Genomic DNA, 18320 nt, shown 5'->3' with positions numbered 1-18320 from the left:
TAAATTCCTTCAAATGTCCGGGGTTTCGCGCATATCACAGTTAAAGCACAGGCATTTACAATGCACGTTCAATGGTTCGTTTGGAAACACACTGTGAGAGGCGGGTTTCCACCCCTAACCCCGGAACGTGTATTATTCATACTACTCTCTGCCTGCGCTGCGATCCCTCCCTCACTCAGCCTGTCTGTCTCGCTTTCAGATCAGAGGCAGAGCAGCGCAAGCTCGGCAGCAGCTTGCGCTGCTCAAGCCAAACGAACGAACTGCAAACGCAATTAATGCTGTTTCACTGATGAAATGCACAAAAAGTGCCAGTGACCAACAATGAGAAGCAGAGCGTTCTGTCAGCAAAGCTGGTACTCTTCTGTGTCTATTTAGGCATTTACAAATAAAAGTTCTTCTGCTTCAAGCCCATATCAACACTGCAAAGTAGCCTACAAGACAGTCTGTGCGAGGTGAGAGTTCTTCTGCTAACTAAATTGACAGAATCTTTTGTACAACCTTGTAAAGCAGAAGATACGGCGGTTTGAATAATGGGCTACCTCTCTTTTATTTAGTTACAAAGCTGAACGTTCATACAGGAGTCAAAAGGCATACTTTATCAGTGGATCTCTCTAGCCTATTAATAGATTTGTAAAGGGTCCAATTGGAACGCCCTAAAAAATGAATACATAACTAATAACATAATTGAGCTGTAAACTAGTAATATAAATTATTTTGGGGAAAAAAATAAAAAAAATAAAAAAAAATATATATATATATATATATATGCGCCGGGTAGAGTGTCCTCTTTTTGGATTTTCAGAATATGGTCACCCTAGTCAAGATCATCCCCATTTGGGCTGTGATCTGGCCAAGTTCTGAACGTCACCGGAGTCGACTGGAGGACGTTATCATAACGTCATCCAATTCTTTCCAATATGGCTGCTGTGCATGTATCCTAGGGGTGCGCGATATTCTTCCAAGCTGTGTCACGATACACAATTTTATCACGATTCTTTTTCATATTGTTTTTTATGGTTATTTTTCAAGTTACTTAACAGTACAACCACCTACAAGGTAATAAAAAAACAAAAAGAAAAAGGAGTAAGAGACCATAGAGTCTAGATTTTGGTCACAATTTTAGACCAAAATGTAGGTTTAAATGAATTCTGCAATGAATCTCTGTATTAACAATTCAACATGATTTTCTATAAGGCTCCCCTCATTGTATCACAATACATACGATATCTCTGAAAAGGAATATCGTGGAGACATTAGCCCCTTTTCCACTGCAAGGTGGAACCAGAACTTTCTGGAACCTGAACCTATTTGTTTGGTTCTGGTTTTATTCCATTGCACACGGCCCGGTTTCAGACGAGGTTCCTGGAACCTTTTTTCGGTCCTGCTCCTGAGGTAGAACTAAACTTGAGTTCTGGGGGGCCAGCAGCGCTGCTGGTCTTTTTTAGGACCTTCCCAGTTAGTTCTGGTTATATGGAAACGTAAGCAGAACTTGGTCCCGGAACTTCACAGGTTCTTGAAAGTTCTCGATTCTGGAACGTTCTGGTTCTAGTTCTGGGTGGGCCCTACAGTGGAAATGGGGCTATTGTATCGTCTCGACGATATTTGTCACCATATCGCCCACCCCAATACAGTATATCCAACAAAAATGTCACTGTTCCAGGGACGTGCTCGCCATTGGGAAACGCGGGACAACTCCCGAACGGCCGGTTCAATCCCGGTCCATTAGGAAAAAAAAGTTAAAAAAATGTCGGCCTTCGTTCCATTTTGGGGGCTGGGCGGCCAACAAAGTAAATCGTCACTGTCGGGCAGAAACCTCGTATCTCCAAGTGTCAAATTTGTAGATTTTTTCGCAAAGCAAAGCCCTGCTTAATCATACAAGGCTGTCGCACAAAAGTAGTGAAAACAGCAGATCTACAAGCACACAACGCCTCGCACCGCGAGGCGTTGTGTGCTTGTAGATCGGCTGTTTTCACTAGTTTAAATCATTTTAAAAATGGTTTTGGACATAAAAGGTTTCAACCCGACAATGACGAAATATAACTCATGTAATTGGCTCACTGGCTTGTCACTTGTTGTGATCTGAAATGGCAAATCTTTGAGTAGCAGCAGCGCTATAGAGAGAGATCTCTCTCTATAGCGCGCAATGAGGGCCTCTCCAACTCTTTTTCCCGGGCTGAATCAGGGGCCCAGCACGTCCCTGCACTGTTCATTTCACCCACCTTTTCGTCCAGCGCCTTGTGGTGCTCGAACAGGGACTTGAGGGCCTTGAGGACTTCCACCTCGCTGGAGACCCCCGCCGGGGACTGGGCCTGCCTCTTCACCACCGTCATCCTCAGGCTCCGCTCGTGCCGCGACACCAGACACTCCAGGTGTTCCAGCAGTAACTGTGGAGGACGGGGCGGAGTTAACACGATGTCTTTAAAGGATCCCTGGCTAGTAAGCCATGTAGGCCTTTATATGGGATAATAACCCTCTTTAACCAAAATATACCATTTAAAACACTTAAAATATCTTCCTTTGAGAGAAAAAAGTTCATATTTTCAAACCCATGGGGGATCCATTGCAGTGTCCGTCGGAAGCAGTGATGGCGTCATAGATGCTTTTTGGGTGGTCAGGCCCATTTAAAATTGTGCACTTAAACCCTCTGGTAAAAGGTACTATAATATACAGACTTGATACAGTCTTTTTTTCACTCTCTATCAAATGTCTTTGCCAAAAAAGTAGCCGATCTACAAGCTCACAACGCGTGTGAGCTTGTAGATCTGCTATTCTTCGGCAATTGTTCCGCCCCAGGATAATGGATTTTGATTATCGCGATAATATCGTAAATCGCCATTTCTTTGGTCGCGATAATCGTGATATGAAATGTTCATATGGTCCCATCCCTATACGTCCCACCCACGCAGTCACAGCACAGCGGACGAGGAAGATGGTGACAGGAAGAATGGGCAAAATGGCCGCTGTATAACATCTTACACGTGTGTTGTTCCTCTCCGCCTTGAGCTCAGCAATCTCCTCCTCTCTCTCCAGCAGCTGCTCCCGGCAGACGTTCAGCTCCTTGGTCAACACAGCGAACTCCTGTGGAACACAGCGAAACATGCGTTCAGGGAGCGACGCCGACTCCAGGTACAGCTATGTGCAGGGGTCAGGCACGTGCACACATAGACATCACTGAATTTCCCCCTTGGGATAATAAAGGTATCTATCTAGGGGGCTTGAGCCCCTGCCCTTTTACCCATCAGCACCGCTTCATGTTACCCTAATGATGATGTCATTAATGATGATGTCATGAGTTAGCCAGACCAATCAAACACTTCGATTTTGTTGATTTGTCCATGATGCCATAGACACAGAGGCTTCTGATTGGTTTGCCATGACTTAAAAAGTAGTACCGACCAATGCCCATTATTATTTTTTTACAAAAATGCCCATTATTATTTGTTTTACAAAAATGTCCACTATTTTTTTTTTACAAAGATTTCCACTGTTATTTTTTTTTTACAAAAATGTCGACTATTTTTCTTTTTTTTTTTACAAAAATGACCACAAATGTTTACAAAACTGTCCACAATTGTTTACAAAAATGTCCACTATTCATGCCAAACTTTGCACACACTCCTTGGCTGGCAAACCACAACTTCCGCCCCTGATTTCTCACATGCCCCTCTTCTAGCGCCACCATGAGGTTGCTTTTTGCAGACTGTTATCTCCGGCACCGTTGCCCCTATCCATGCCAAACTTTGCACAAACACTCCTTGGCTGGCAAACAACAACCTCTTCCAGCGCCACCATAAGGTTGCTTTTAATGCCACTTACAGGCCAATTTGTGTATACATGCGACCTGACGGTCGCTTATCTCCCGATTAGGGAGTCTTACTGGTATACTCTGCGATGAATAGTACAGTGAAAATAGCTGATGTACGGATGAGTTTTAAGCTGGTAGATGTGCTATTTTCGCAAAGTACGAAAACCTCCACCTACTGTATAATGACTTATTCTTGACTTATTCACTGCATAATGAATACGTTGAAAAAATTGTCACATACGCACGCACACACACACACAGTACTTCAAAATACCCCTGCAGAAAGACACTTTGTCCGACCCGTGGTGCGGGAAGACGCACCGCACTGCACATGTGACGTAAACACACTTAACAATCGCGTAGCTCACTGACACACTTTCCCGTATCACTCTCCCCCCCCCCCCCCCCCCCCCTCTGGACTGTGAGCACAGCATTCATGGAGAGATTACGTCACACCATTACGCAATGGCACTGCACGGGAATACACAAGAGAGAGGGGCCTGAAGATACACGAGCGCCGATATGTCACCACTTTGCAACACTGACGGGAAAACGTTTGCCACCAGCGCGCAGCGATGCAGAGTGCAAATAGGAAAAGCTTGTCTGACATCATTTGGGGGAAAAAAACTAAATACAAAACAGACAGACAGACAGACAGGCGCACACACACACACACACACACACACACACACACACACAACGAACGAGACTCAATGGTCGATGATCTCTTAACCACTATAAAAAGCCAACTTTATCGCTGCCTATAATGACTCGCCCTGAGTCGCCCAAAAATAGAGATGCCCAAAATAGGGTGAAAGTGGTTAACACCCGCAAAAAAAAAAAAAAATCTATGTTTGAGATTTTTGAGGAAACTGTCCTGGTTGGCTGGCTGAGAATGACGGTGACCGGTTTTATAAATCCAAACAAATACAGTAGGAAGGAACAACTAAACACATAAACACATAATGGGCCTGTGAGCGAGGAGAAGAGAGGGGGAGAGAGAGAGAGAGAGAGAGAGAGAGAGACACACACACACACACACACACACACACACACACACACACACACACACACACACACACACACACAGATACAGATGGTGACACAGTGGGTCCATTGGCTCGTGGCCTTGTGGGATTGTTCCTTGTTTGGATAAGGGCGGCTTCTCCGTTGGCTGCTCTTTGTTCCCTTGTCGATTCTTTTCCATTTCATCTCCGAATAAAAAAGGCCTCTGTAGACTTCATTCATCTAAATGAAAGTAGTATCTCTCTTTGAAACGCAGCGGAAAGGTGTCAATATGAATGCTAAGAAAAGAAAGATCTAAATGAGGGCGGAAAACAAAAATGTCAACCAAAATGACACGGTTCTGAAACCTTGGCAATGCCATGTACTCGATAACATGTGGACTGCACACAGATTTCCTGGAAATAAAACCGTAATCAATACTGTGCACAGTAGGCCGGCAAATATTCCACAATGTAATGGTAGTGATGACATCACATACCAGAATGTACATGGTGGCCAGCAACCACACAACAACAAAACCCATATCGGCCCGGGAAATGCATTATTAGGCATTATTTTGTACTTTGAGTCAACAATGTTATGTCAAAACATGCCCATATATGGGCATTACCAACTATGGGCATTCCCAGATATGTCCTTAATATTGATGACATTGTGACAGGGATCTCCATGTATGGGCATAAAACGTATGTTAATTAGTAAAGCCAAGCAGGGCTTTGGCGAGTTAGGGCCTGGGTTTGATGCCTGGGGGATCTCCATATATGGGCATAAGGGGGTACCCTAACAGGGCATCATCTGGGAATGCCCATACTGTATATGGACTTTTTATTTATTTTATCCTTTATTACTATATATCCATATACATATATGGATTTAATATTAACGTTTTCGGGGAAGGGTGTAAATCAGAGTAAAGCAGGCTCTTGGGCCAGTTAGGAACTGGGATTGATGACATCAGAAATCTCCATATATGGGCATAAAAGGTATTTTGTTTCTGGGAATGGAGTGGAGTGGAGCGGCCCAATTCACACCTATTCTTTGCATAAGGCTGCCCTCTGCCGCCAGATTGGCTAAAGTACACATATAATAAAAAAAATAAAAAATAAATCGTTTGCCAATAATCAATAGATATTTTTCTATAACATCGCAAAGGTAAGCTGCTTTTTGCTGGCACCAGCCCCAATAAATAAATAATAAATCTGTCAGTAGAACTGTTAAAATGCGCCAGAGAGGAGCGAGGTTTCTCCTCCGCTCCTTGGTGCGAGGACCGTCCCAATTCCGCTCTTGGGGCCACAAACCACATTTTGCCAACATTTGCGCTCGCTCACACCATCAGACACACAACGTGAGCACAGCAGAGAAGAATGCACAAACACTTCAGCGCGTGTCGCTGATCAGTATTTCACTTAAATGTCTCTGTCATCCACACAAGTCCGTTTATAAATACTTTGTGTCGGTTAAGTTATATAACTAGCCAGTCAACGGATATGATTTGAAACACAACTTTCGCAAGTGAGACAGATTTTTTGACTGAATGAACCAACCACGCTCACCTCGAGTCGCTCCCATCTCTCCAATCTGGTGATTAATCAATAACCAACAGGATTTAATATTGTCCGTCTTTTGCTGTCTGTTTAAAGTGCGAGGCGCTGTATAAATATGATTGACATAAAACCTGAAACGCCATTCTTACCCCGACGATGCCCCTGCGATTTAGAGAGAATGAACGTCTTTGAATGAATGCCTTTTAGGCTAAACCCCAATTTGAACAACACGTTTGTTTATTTAGCCCATGACAATATTGTGCTACTGTAAACCTTTCTGTAAAGCGACTTTGGGTACTCAGAAGAGCCGTATATAAAGATGAGCTGTTGTGGAGATGATAAACCATCTTTTTTTTAAATGCGGGTTGCGGGGCGGGCGGATTCGTTGTATATTGTTCTGCGGCGCGGGCGGGCAGGTTACGTTCCGTGCGGGCTGTGGGCCGTGCGGGTTATGAAAAAAACCTGACCCGCGCATCACTAGTGGACGCCTTGCACTCCTGAGATCATTGTTTTGGGCCCACTGGCCCACTAGTATAGTCGGCCCACTGGGCATATGCCCGCACGGCATGCCAGATGCCCAGTCCATCCCTGGGTTCCAGCTCAGTAGCCTCAATCAGCCAGCCATAGCAAAAACTACCCAATGCCTCCCTGCTTGGTACTCAACATCAAGGGCTTGTATATATATATATATATATATATATATATATATATATAATTTATTTTTATTTTTATTTTTCCTTAATTATCATGCTCATGCTACACAGAAGATCGTTCCTGACCTATGGGATGAGATCTATGGTTCCCAGCGCTAATTTACACTTCAATGCATCTCTGAGCACCTTCTGAGGTGGTTTGAGTGATCAGATCTTTGTGCATTCCCACTTAATGTACGATCAGATCACCCGGGACAAATGTTAATGCAAGTGTAAATGGGGCCAGAGCATCTTACAGAATCTACAAGTTAGCTATTCTTGCAGCTCCTTTCGGAACCTCTCCTGCTATGCAGCTCAGAGATGAGGTTCCTCACTGTTGTCAACCAGAATCGTCCAACTGGGTGGAAGCTTCGCTGTTCGCGAACACTTCTTACCTTATGTGAACATTTTATCCAAAAAGTGAAGGTCCTATGCCGGTCTCTCATCGTTTTACTTCTCAAGCGTGGAAGAAAATCGAAGCAACGTGTTGAAATAAAAAGTTTATATCGCTCAATTTGTCAGCCAGTTCTGTGTTTTCCCCACTCTTATTCGTTGTGTATATACCACGTGACCAGGGGAGGTAGTAATGTTTCATATACGGCCACAACTTCTGGATTGTCTAAAGAACATGGGACCGGCTGACAAAATGAGCAATATTAACTCTTTATTTCAACAGGTTGTTTCGGTTTTCTTCCACGCTTGAAAGTAAAACGATGAGAGACCGGCATAGGACCTTCACTTTTTGGATAAAATGTTTACAACAGGTAAGAAGTGTTCGCGAACGGCGAAGCTTCCACCCAGTCGGACGATTCTGGTTGACGACAGTGAGGAACCTCATCTCGTAGCTGCAGGGAGAGGTTCCGAAAGGAGCTACTATTCTTGTAAGAATAACAGAAAACAGAAAACAGCTAGCACAGAACACATGTGAACATAAAAAGAGCATAAACCTGTTAAGGCCTCATATTTGTGTAGAAGGTTCTTGAGTCCTCCTTTGTAGCTGCTGTGCGTGCGTGCAAACTGTCGCCGTCGAGGCTCTCTTGTGTTTCAAGACTCAAGCCAGGCATGTTCAAACGAACATTATAAATGCACAGCTATGCTTTCAGGCTACATAACACAAACAATTTCACCTTACATTAACATGCACATTGTACTTCTCTCCAGGGACGCAGAGAATGTTAGAGGCAGGGGCTGACATTTCTAAAAGGGCCTTTTGGTGAAAATATGGAAAATAGCAGACCTCCAAGCTCCAAGAAAGAGCTTGGAGGTCGGCTATTTTTGGTACTTGATACCACACTAAATGATTTATACACACGGCCTTCAGGTATGGCATGGAAAGAGACCATTTGCACTTCTTTCGCCATAGTGAAAACTGCTTCCATGGTCTGGAGAGGGCACTTTTTACAGACGGATAAAAGGGCAGGGGCTCAAGTCCCTTTGATGTCTATGTGTGCACGTGCCTGCATGCTCCCCCCACATAAATAAACACACACACACACACACACACACACACACACTCAAACACAGTGTTGCACCAAATTCTGGCCCCTGGGTAAGGATTCACTTCAATTATTTTGTGCTTTAACTATTGAAAAATAACAGATATACAAGCTCACAGCGCGGCACCGAGTTTTTTTCCGGTTTAATACGGTGTTATAAAATGTCTCGTAAGCCAAAACCGAAAACCGTCACGTGACATGTGCGCCGCCGCCGCATCTGCAGTGTTTACGGAAGCAGCAGAAATCACTCCTGAAGAAGGAGACACATAGAAAATGGTAGCAAGCCAAGTAGGCTAACAGCTGGAGGGAGACCCTGGTCTCTAAAGAAATGCAACAGCTGTAACCAAATAAAGAAGCGAGGCTTAGCCTGAAGCTAAACACTGAGGATCTACAAGCTCACAACACGTTGCACGCTCGACGAGCCACAAGCTTGTAGATCAGCTATTTTCATCACGTGACGCAGTCGTACGATCGAGCTAACGGCTTTCCGAGTCGGATAAGTCGGATGCAGTGAGTGTTGTTGCCACGTCTGATTATTATAAGCCACGTTGACGTTGGGCTTGTTTTTATGTAAAGTTGCTCATAAATAAAGGTGGTTGCGCTTGTGAGCTTGTAGATCGGATCGGCCATTTTCAAATAGCTGACGTATAGGTTTAAAGTGCTCATTTTTGGCCTATATTCACTTTCATTGGGCTTGTTTTCAAAGACCTGGTTAATTATTCCTCTCGCAAAATCTGGCAACAATCCTATTTTGATAATGGGGTTTATAGTGAGAACTTACTTAGGCTATTTACAATAGGGTTAGGGTTAAAACACTTTTGTATCTGCTTTATAAATAAAGCACTTTGAAACTTTTTTTTTCTTTTTTTTTTAAACACGTTAAAATGTGTAAGATTGTAAAACTGTGTAAAACCGTCTACCGGGGTTTTTTGGGGGGCATAAACCGTACAACCCTACCCCTGTGTGCCTGCTTCCCCCACATAAATAAACACACACACACACACACACACACACACACACACACACACACACACACACACACACACACACACACACACAAAGTGTTGGGGAAGTTAAAGTTACATGTAACTGAGTTATGTAACTAAGTTACATTTTGCTGTAACTTGCTGGTAACTGAGTTACATTCATATTTCTGTAACTCGTTAAGTAACTGAGATACTTTTTGGGTCATTTTTGGCTCAAGTTACAAGTTACAAGAAGTTACAAGCGAAGTTATAATTTTGCATTTAACCCTAAGGTACAGTTTTACAAGAGATGTGATCAAATTGAAGATCAAATGTCCTCAACAGATCCTCTTTTTTGTGGAATATTTCTGCTGGCATGTGACTTTTTTTTTAGGATATTATATTTTGTTTCAAGCTGGGAAAAAAAAGTAACTCAAGTTACTTGTTCTATGTAACTTGAAACTTTACAAGTTACATTTCTCCAGGGGTATAACTTTAACTTGATCAAGTTACTGCCATGGTGAGTTACTTGTAACTGTACATTTCAAAGTAACTTCCCAAACACTGCACACACACACACTCAAACACGGTACCTGTGGCAGGGCGATGGAGAGCTGCCTCTGCAGCGAGTCCTTCTCGTGGCCCAGCTCTCGGAGGCGCAGCTGGGCCGTGCCCAGGCAGTCCTGGGTCTCCCTCAGGCTCTCCAGGAGCCTCTCCCTCTCCGTCAGCATGTTGACCATCAGGGACTCCAGGTTCCCCGTGCTGCCGCCCTCGTCTCCTCCTCCTCCCCCGCCGCCCCGGGCGTCCCTGCTCCCGCCGCCGCCGTAGCCCCCTCCTCCTCCTCCCGCCCCCAAGGGGCCTCCCGCCACGATCGCGGCTCCGGCGGGAGACGACGGACCCCCGCCGCCGGGGCCGCTGCTGCCGCGCCCGTCCTCCGAGATGGTGGGCATCACCTCGCACATCATCATGAGACCGCGGGAGTGTGCGACGACGATATCAGGGATGTTCGGGGTGAGAAAAAAAAAAAGAAAACTAAATTGGTGGGGATTGTACGACGTGCAAAAGCGTTCGTCTCCGTGCTGCGAGGATTCTCCTCTTTAATCCAGCGTGGTCTTTTTGCGTTCACGGAGGCGTGTGTTTTCGGGCCTTCGACAAACAGTTCTTGTGACAAGGATACTAAAAGTGCTACGTACAAAATATAAATATTTTTATTTCTTCAGGCTTTCCAAAAGAAAGCTCATTTTGGTCACGTTCATGTCTTTCGCGGTTCCCTCCTGTTATTGCCTTCGTTCTTTTTCTCCCAAATCCAGCGTCTCTCCGCGGCGCGTCTTGCCTCACTACTCTTCTTGCGTCGCAAGTCGATGTGGAATGTGAACGTGGAGTTATTTTTTCAGGACTGGCAGAGGGGGGAGGAAGGTGAGGGGTGTGGGGGAGAGGGAAGGGGGGTGGAATAGAACTGGTGCTCCCCTAGTCTTGGTCCACTAGGCCGGGTTCCTTACAGCACCAGGAGAGACAGCTGAAAGACAGAGCAAGCATCGCATTAGACTCACCTCCATAAACATCACTGTGCATCTTTAACACCCAAGGGGCCAAACTCGTTCAGTAACGAGATAAGGCCACTAGGGGTCACTCTGCCAAAAGGAGTTGTCTCATTCCTCAACGAGACAACAAGGGGTTAACTGTACAGCTCTGCGTGCATGCTGTGTGCCCTGTGAATGACCCTAGTCCATACGTCAACACTCTCTCTGGCAGAGAGAGAGAAAATGGCGCAACAAGGCTGCATTGATTTCCATTCTAGGCTGAAACATAAAAAGGGCTTTATCTATGAATGAGGTGCAAAGAACGCCAGGGAAGCAGAGATCTGATTGTTTTCACGGCGACACTTTACCGCGATGGTCGGCCCCGGTTTGGATTTTAGTTTCGCGAGCGTTTGTAAACAAATGGATTTTCTTCCTCAATCGTCAGTGGACACTCACATGCACACGCACGAAGCTTCCGAGGCTCTTCAAAATAAAGCGTGAGTGAACGGCGGCAGCAGCAACAGCTAGAAATGTTAGAAACCTTGGCTTCCCATGTGTTAAGAGATACAAATATTTAGTAGTGTAACATTGCGTGCGTGCATGCCTGGGTGCCTGTTTGCGTGTGTGCGTGCGTGTGTGCGTGCCTATATATATATATATATATAGAGAGAGAGAAATATATTGCATGGGTTTTCAACAGGGGGTCCAGGACCTCTAGGGGGTCCTCGGAGTTACTACAGGGGGTCCTCCAAATCTTTCTTTTTTATATTTACCACTTAGTTGATGGCCATATTCTGAGAACTTTAGCCAAGCTCACAACTTTAGCCAAGCTCGCTGCGAGGCGTTGTGAGCTTGTAGATCGGCTATTTTTGGCAAGGAGCTTTGGTGTAGAGGGGAAAAAGAGCAGACTAGAGTGAAAGGTCAAATATTGACAGTTCAAGTGGTTAAATATCTGATAACACAAACTGACATGAATCCAAAATACACTGATGATTGTACGATGAAACTATATGGAAACTATGAAAGGGGTCCTTGGCCTGAAAACATTGAAGACCCCTGATATATAGGCCTATACGTTCACGTCGCAATATAAGGATTTCCGCTACACTGAGTAGAGTGCAGGTATTAAGGTGAAGCCCAAACACTGAGCTAACTCAATAATCCATCCAAAAGAGAGAAGCCTCAAACTGTTTCTGGCTACGTCAGTGACAGTCTAAATAGATGACAGGAAAAGAAAAGTCTAACTCAAAGTAGCCAAGAGTCAATACTGTTAAAAAGGCAGGCTCAGACTGTATGAATCAACTAAGACAATTATGAGCTCTACGTCTGTTGACAATTGCGCTTTCTAGCAAGCAGAGAAAATGATTTGTTGTGATTCCAGATGTGAAAGCTTGCCACTTATCAACTTTTAATCATGTTTGTTAATGGATAAAGGTCTGCGTATACTTCACTGGCCCATTAAGGACATCTTGTGAGTAAGGATGGGACGCTATGAAAATGTCATATCGCGATTTACGATATGGTGGTAATCAAAATCAAAATTATCCAGGGGCGGAACATTTGCCAAAAAATAGCAGATCTACAAGCTTGTAGATCGTCTATTTTTTGGCAAAGACATTTGATCGAGAGTGTAAAAAAGACTGAATCAAGGACGTGTATTATTAAAAGTACCCTTTACCAATTATAACAGGTTTAAGTGGTACTGGATAAGCAGCTCGGCAAATAAAAGGTGAATTGATCCCAGTGCATGGCGGAGGATGATTTCAACATAAATTAAATCCCCACGATACGATTGTCGTGAGGGTTTTTTATCATGATAAACGATAATATCGCTTATCGTCCCATCCTTACTTGTGAGTTGCGGGCCAGTCAGACAACCACTATTGCTTTGTGCCTGATGTCCCAATCTCTCATACCCTATTCTTCCCTGTCTAGTCTATAGTACTCAAGGGCTTGCCGTTGCCTTTCTACTTTAAAATGGCTAGGTCTGATTTATTGGCCCATGTGGGCTTCTTTGTGCTTGTAAGCCAAGGTGGTGCAATGAAAACATTCTTCTGCTCCGATCAAATATCATGCATTTTGTAAATCAAAAATGTACTTGGTACAAACGGAGCGCGCCACAGCTGCCAACAAAAATTGCCAAGCGTTTGTGCTCCATGTGGATTTCTAGGATTTAATTCGGGGGCCGCTAACCAAAAGGAATCAGGCGCCTTGTCCGGTTTCAAAGCGACCCGTTCTGATGTGGTTCTGAATTAGCTCCTCGTTGCTGGTGAAGTTGGCAGCATTTGGCAGCCCAGTGGCGTCAGTTCAGAAAAAGCTAAGGTATGGCAACATGACTGGTGTCTTGCACGCGCGCCTTCGCGTGCGTGCAAGACACCAGTCATGTTGCCATACCTTAGCAACAGGCATGATACATTTATTTTAAGAAGTACATTTTATTTTTTCCCCCCGTTTCTAAGGTTTCTTGGGCTGGATATGGCAGCCTGGAACGGTTGTTCAAGTGCAGCTAAACTTGGCATGTTAGTAAATGTGCCACAATTAACAATAATGCATTGCACCTGTGCAGCTGACCTGCGGAACCTGGGAATATACCATTGTGTCAAGATGGGGAGAATATAATTATAATACCTTGTTAAAGTGACCATTTTGTTAAATGTTGCATTTGTAGCTATTTTACTGTAATTTAACAACATAATAACCAGCACAGATAGACAAAGAGACATTCAAGGATTTATATTTAAAACTAACTTTTATTTCCCCCCCTGGACCCAGGGTATGGCAGCTGCATACCCCTGCCATACCCAATTGATGCCCCTGTGGCAGCTACACCGCGTCTCAATACTTAAATAAACGCGCTTCCTTCCCCTGTGCGACTGATGGATAATTACTCATGCAAGACTGACGGTATTGCTTTCGGCCATATTCCTCTTTAAATGCTCAAAGGGAATGCAGTTTAGAGAGCCGTTTTTAACTTCTGTGAAATATAAACTGCTGCTCTGCTGCATATAATCATTATCACCTGTCATCATCATCATCACATATAAGTTAACTAGAAAGATGCAATTCTGGGAAAAAAGTGTGATTGCCCTGACGTGAGTCTGCTGGGAAATGTATGTCCCTTTTATGCCCATATATGGATAATTCTGTCCCTATTTGAGCTGTGCTAAACATTCCGTCCTTTTCCCTTTTATCCACTCGTCCCAGACAATTAATTCACCCTCCTGGCCCCCAAACTGTGGAATAAACTCCCTGTCGCACTTAGAACTACATACTCACTCCCTAACTTCCACCATGGCCTGAAGACTCACCTCTTCAGACTTCACCTAGGCCCATAGCACTTACTGTAGCATATTTTTTAGTTTTTGTCGCATTCCTAAGACAAATTTGTCATGCCATTGATTCCGGATGGGTACCCGAATGCCTTGGGTCCCTATCCGGAATCAATGGGCCTAAAATGACTATAACCGAATTTTTGTCTTAGGAATGCGACAAATACAAAAAAGAAATGTTTGGGGGGTGAACTGCTCCTTTAAGACGTCCACTGGCGTCTTAGGGTCAAAGGTTAATGGACGCCGACTCACCGGTAAGACGTCTGGGGACGTAACCAGGTTACCATGGTTACCAGGTAAACAGAACCTGCGGTAGCCGCTGGTGAGCGAAACATATCCCATCATGCAACTCGGCCACCAGCGTCATGGAGCTTCTATGCTCCATAGCCTCCTATTCATTGCTGGTGCAAAAAAACGGCTTTATCTCAGAATCTAGTAACAAAAAACGCTGAGAGGGCAGAGAAAATATATTTTTCAACGCTACACTGGGCCGTGACGGTCGGCCGGGGTCATAGGATTTTAGTTTCGCAACCAAAAGTAAACAAACTGATCCGCCATTTTAAACCGTGAATTTCCACAACATGCACACGCACGTGGCTTCCAGGGCTCTTCAAAATAAAGCGGAAGTCAATGGTGGCACTCCACAGCCAAATAATGGCATCCAATGTGTTAACATGCTTTGCAACTGATCTGCATGTGAGAAGCATAAAAATTAAGTTCTGCATCTGTCCTAAATTTCGACATCAGTTTTAAAGAGACCATATTGGTCTCACCAATGCTCACTGAGTAGGCTAAGACGTTCCATTTCTATCAACGCGCTCTGTGCCTCAGTTGTTGGCTGTGTGTGGATAGCTCAGACCTTGATTTCATTGATTAGTTTATTTGTATGAGGGACTGTGCAAAAAATAGATTTAAGCTCAAGTAAAGAGAAAAGATGCTTTGTGCCAGATTTAGTTACAGCAGGGGTGCGAGCACAACTCAAACTCATTTCAACATCGTTGTGCCAGATTTAGCCACTAGCTCATTTCCATCTTTAGTACTGACAAAGACGTCATCAGCAGGGATTTCACGCTAATGGAAATGACAGCCTTTCTCTTCCTGGAATGTTAGCAATGCCAAACTAATAGCCAGGGTTCTTGCATCAATAAAAATATATTGGCAGATAGATAGGCCTACATTTTTGAGCTTCCCACAACCCACCTCCTCTGAGACACAGATCAAGTAGACAGAAATGGTACCATAATATCCTATTGAGTGTTAGTGACTAGTGAGGACCCATTTTTGGAAATGAGGTTGGCAGGTGACTAGGGATTGGACGATAGGCGATATTATCGTTTATCGTGACCAGTAAGACTCCCTAATTGGGAGATAAGCGACCGTCGGGTCGCATACACAATTTTTAGAAGGCCATTAATGGTAGCCAATCAGGAGGGAATATGGGAAATGGGACAGATCCATCTTGATGACATGACTTTAGAGATATTGTGTACCGCTTTGTGTGATTTTAGGGCAAAATCTGTAGGAGCAGTGTCCAAAAATGTGTTTTGCAAGAATCGGCCTCATGGTGGCGCTAGAAGAGGGCCATGTGAGAAATGAGGGGTGGAGGACTGGAGGTTGTGGTTTGGCAGCCAAGGAGTGTGTGTGTGCAAAGTTTGGCATGGATAGGGGCAACGGTTGCGGAGATAAGAGTAGGGGCAAAAGTGTGACGTTACGTTGCGTTGCGTTGCGTTGCGTTGCGTTGCGTTGCGTTACGTAGTGGAGCTTTTCATAGTAACTGATCGATAATCTTGTGATATCGTCCTCTGTCATGCACTGGGATCAATTCACCTTTTATTTGCCGAGCTGCATATCTGGTACCACATAAACCCTCTATAATGGACCCTATTCACGCCCCGCCCACTCAGCAGATTTCTCAGCAACTTCCTGGTGCAGATGTCAGCTTTGAAGGGTAAAAAAACCCTGCTAAAAGCCCATAGAGTTAACACAGAGATTGCTGGACTTAAAGACTTTTACCTTTTAGCCTTTTTTGTGCCTTTTACTATCTTGTGTTCTTGATCATGCTAGCCGTATTTTATACTTTACTATTCGGAAATTGCATAAAATGTGCGATTTCTGTGTTAACTCTATGGGCTTTTAGAAGGGTTTCCCCTTCAAAGCGTGACGTCAGCACCAGGAAGTTGCTGAGTGGGCAGGGCGTGAATAGGGCTAATTGGTAAAAGGTACTTAAAATATACGTACTTGATACAGTCTTTTTTTTCTCTCTCTATCAAATGTCTTTGCCAAAAGAATAGCCGATCTACAAGGTCACAGCAAGTCGCATTGCGCCGCGTTGTGAGCTTGTAGATCTGCTATTCTTTGGCAAATGTTCCGCCGCCATGATAACGGATTTTTATTCTCGTGATAATATCTTAAATCACGATTTCTTTTGTCACAATCATATCGTCCCATCCCTACAGGTGACAAGGTGACATGTTCCTTTACGTTTTCCAAGACATAGAGTACGGTACCTTGTACAGTACATCAACCAGATGGTGTGTTTATTCTTCTCTCCTTTTTTTTTTTTCTCAATGATTGCCAACAGCAAATGCTGCTAAAATGTGCACTAATGTGCTTTGGGACAACAAGTGCAAACAGTCAATAGACATTGAGCAGGCATTAGCTTTTAGGTGTGGGCTAAATCATCATACTTACATATCATACTTTTGGTAATATGTATTGTAATAAGCAAACTACATCAAAAACACTTCTTCAAATATAACTGGTTAAAGAAAAGACCACATAGAAGGTCTTGCAGACTGAAGGTGGGTGTGGAGTGTAACATTTGCTTTGACTATTCTTGGTGTATCGTACAGTAGTAGTTGTATTGTATTCAAGCAACTGTGCAAATGTCCTGAGAGTTGGTTTCCTGAAAGATTAATTCAAATAATACAGCAAATCCATCACATTGAAGACGAAGCCTGCTGTAACTGCTTTGAGGCAAAAGTCCTCTTTATAATTCTGAAATAATAATAAAGCATTTACCATAATGCTACAGCAACATGAAAGTGTTGTTGGTCCGAAAATTAAAAGGCAAAATGTCACTCAGACAGTTCTCAATGGATCCAGGTCCTGTGATTTAATGTTCATTCATTATGTGTTTGTATAAACAAACAAACTTGAACTCTAGGCTAGCGTCCCTTTCTTGGAATGTCATAATAGGCAAAAAGATTGTGAAAATTAAATAAGCCAACTCACAATGCGTCGCAAACGGAAAACGTGAGATTGGTTGGTTACTTTTAGTTCGACTAAGGGTTAGGGTTAGGTTATAGGTTTAGGCATAGTGGTTAACATTCACCAGGTTAACATTCACCAGGTTAACATTCACCCGCGTCGAACAAATGGAACGTCGAACAAATGTTATGTCGAAATATCGACACGCTCCCGGTTACTTTGCCGAAATTTGGTGTGGAAGGGAAAAAACAAGGGGGGCAAGAACACATCATTGCTACAGCTTACTTCAAAATATTTCCCCTATAAGACTAGCCAAACTGTGAATTGTTCACAAACATGATAAAGATATCATTCAGCTTCAGCAGCACGTTATTGGACATGTCAGGACGCACAGGAAACAGGACATGTACAGTTTTATTATGCTGCAACAACACAGAGAACTGCAAAGCTAATATGGTCTGCCACAAAGTATTTTAGCATCGCTGCTATTCCCTTAGAAAGGTCCCTCTTCCTTAGATGATGTGTAAGCGTGAGGTGTACAACCTAAATTTAGCTGGGCTGAAAGGTGCACAGCCAACGGGTACATTTTTACACTCTCAGACTTAACTAACTCTCCAGAATTTAACTGTGCACGTTGGCTGCTGCAACCCACATTCAGCACAAACAGAGCTCGGCAAGAGTTTGCTATGAGGTCACTAGACTTGAGGACCTTTGTGCGTGCGTGTGTTTGTGC

General features: G+C 43.9%; 1 protein-coding gene across 1 annotated transcript in view; it reads right to left on the bottom strand.

The window, feature by feature from the left end:
* The window catches only part of LOC308303678 (liprin-alpha-3-like), a gene marked incomplete at both ends in the record, with an annotated part of 57634 nt that extends 47138 nt beyond the window's left edge, over positions 1 to 10496 (bottom strand). The window contains 3 exon segments of the mRNA XM_080748135.1: positions 2220 to 2384; positions 2977 to 3078; positions 10122 to 10496. Coding sequence (XP_080604261.1) covers positions 2220 to 2384; positions 2977 to 3078; positions 10122 to 10496 — 642 coding nt within the window.
* Between the last annotated feature and the right edge of the window lie 7824 nt (positions 10497 to 18320).

Source organism: Nannobrachium achirus, assembly GCF_963921795.1.
Source record: "Nannobrachium achirus genome assembly, chromosome: 18".
Taxonomy (NCBI): domain Eukaryota; kingdom Metazoa; phylum Chordata; class Actinopteri; order Myctophiformes; family Myctophidae; genus Nannobrachium; species Nannobrachium achirus.
Note: the sequence above shows the minus strand (reverse complement) of the source record. Positions and strands in the feature narration are given on the sequence as shown.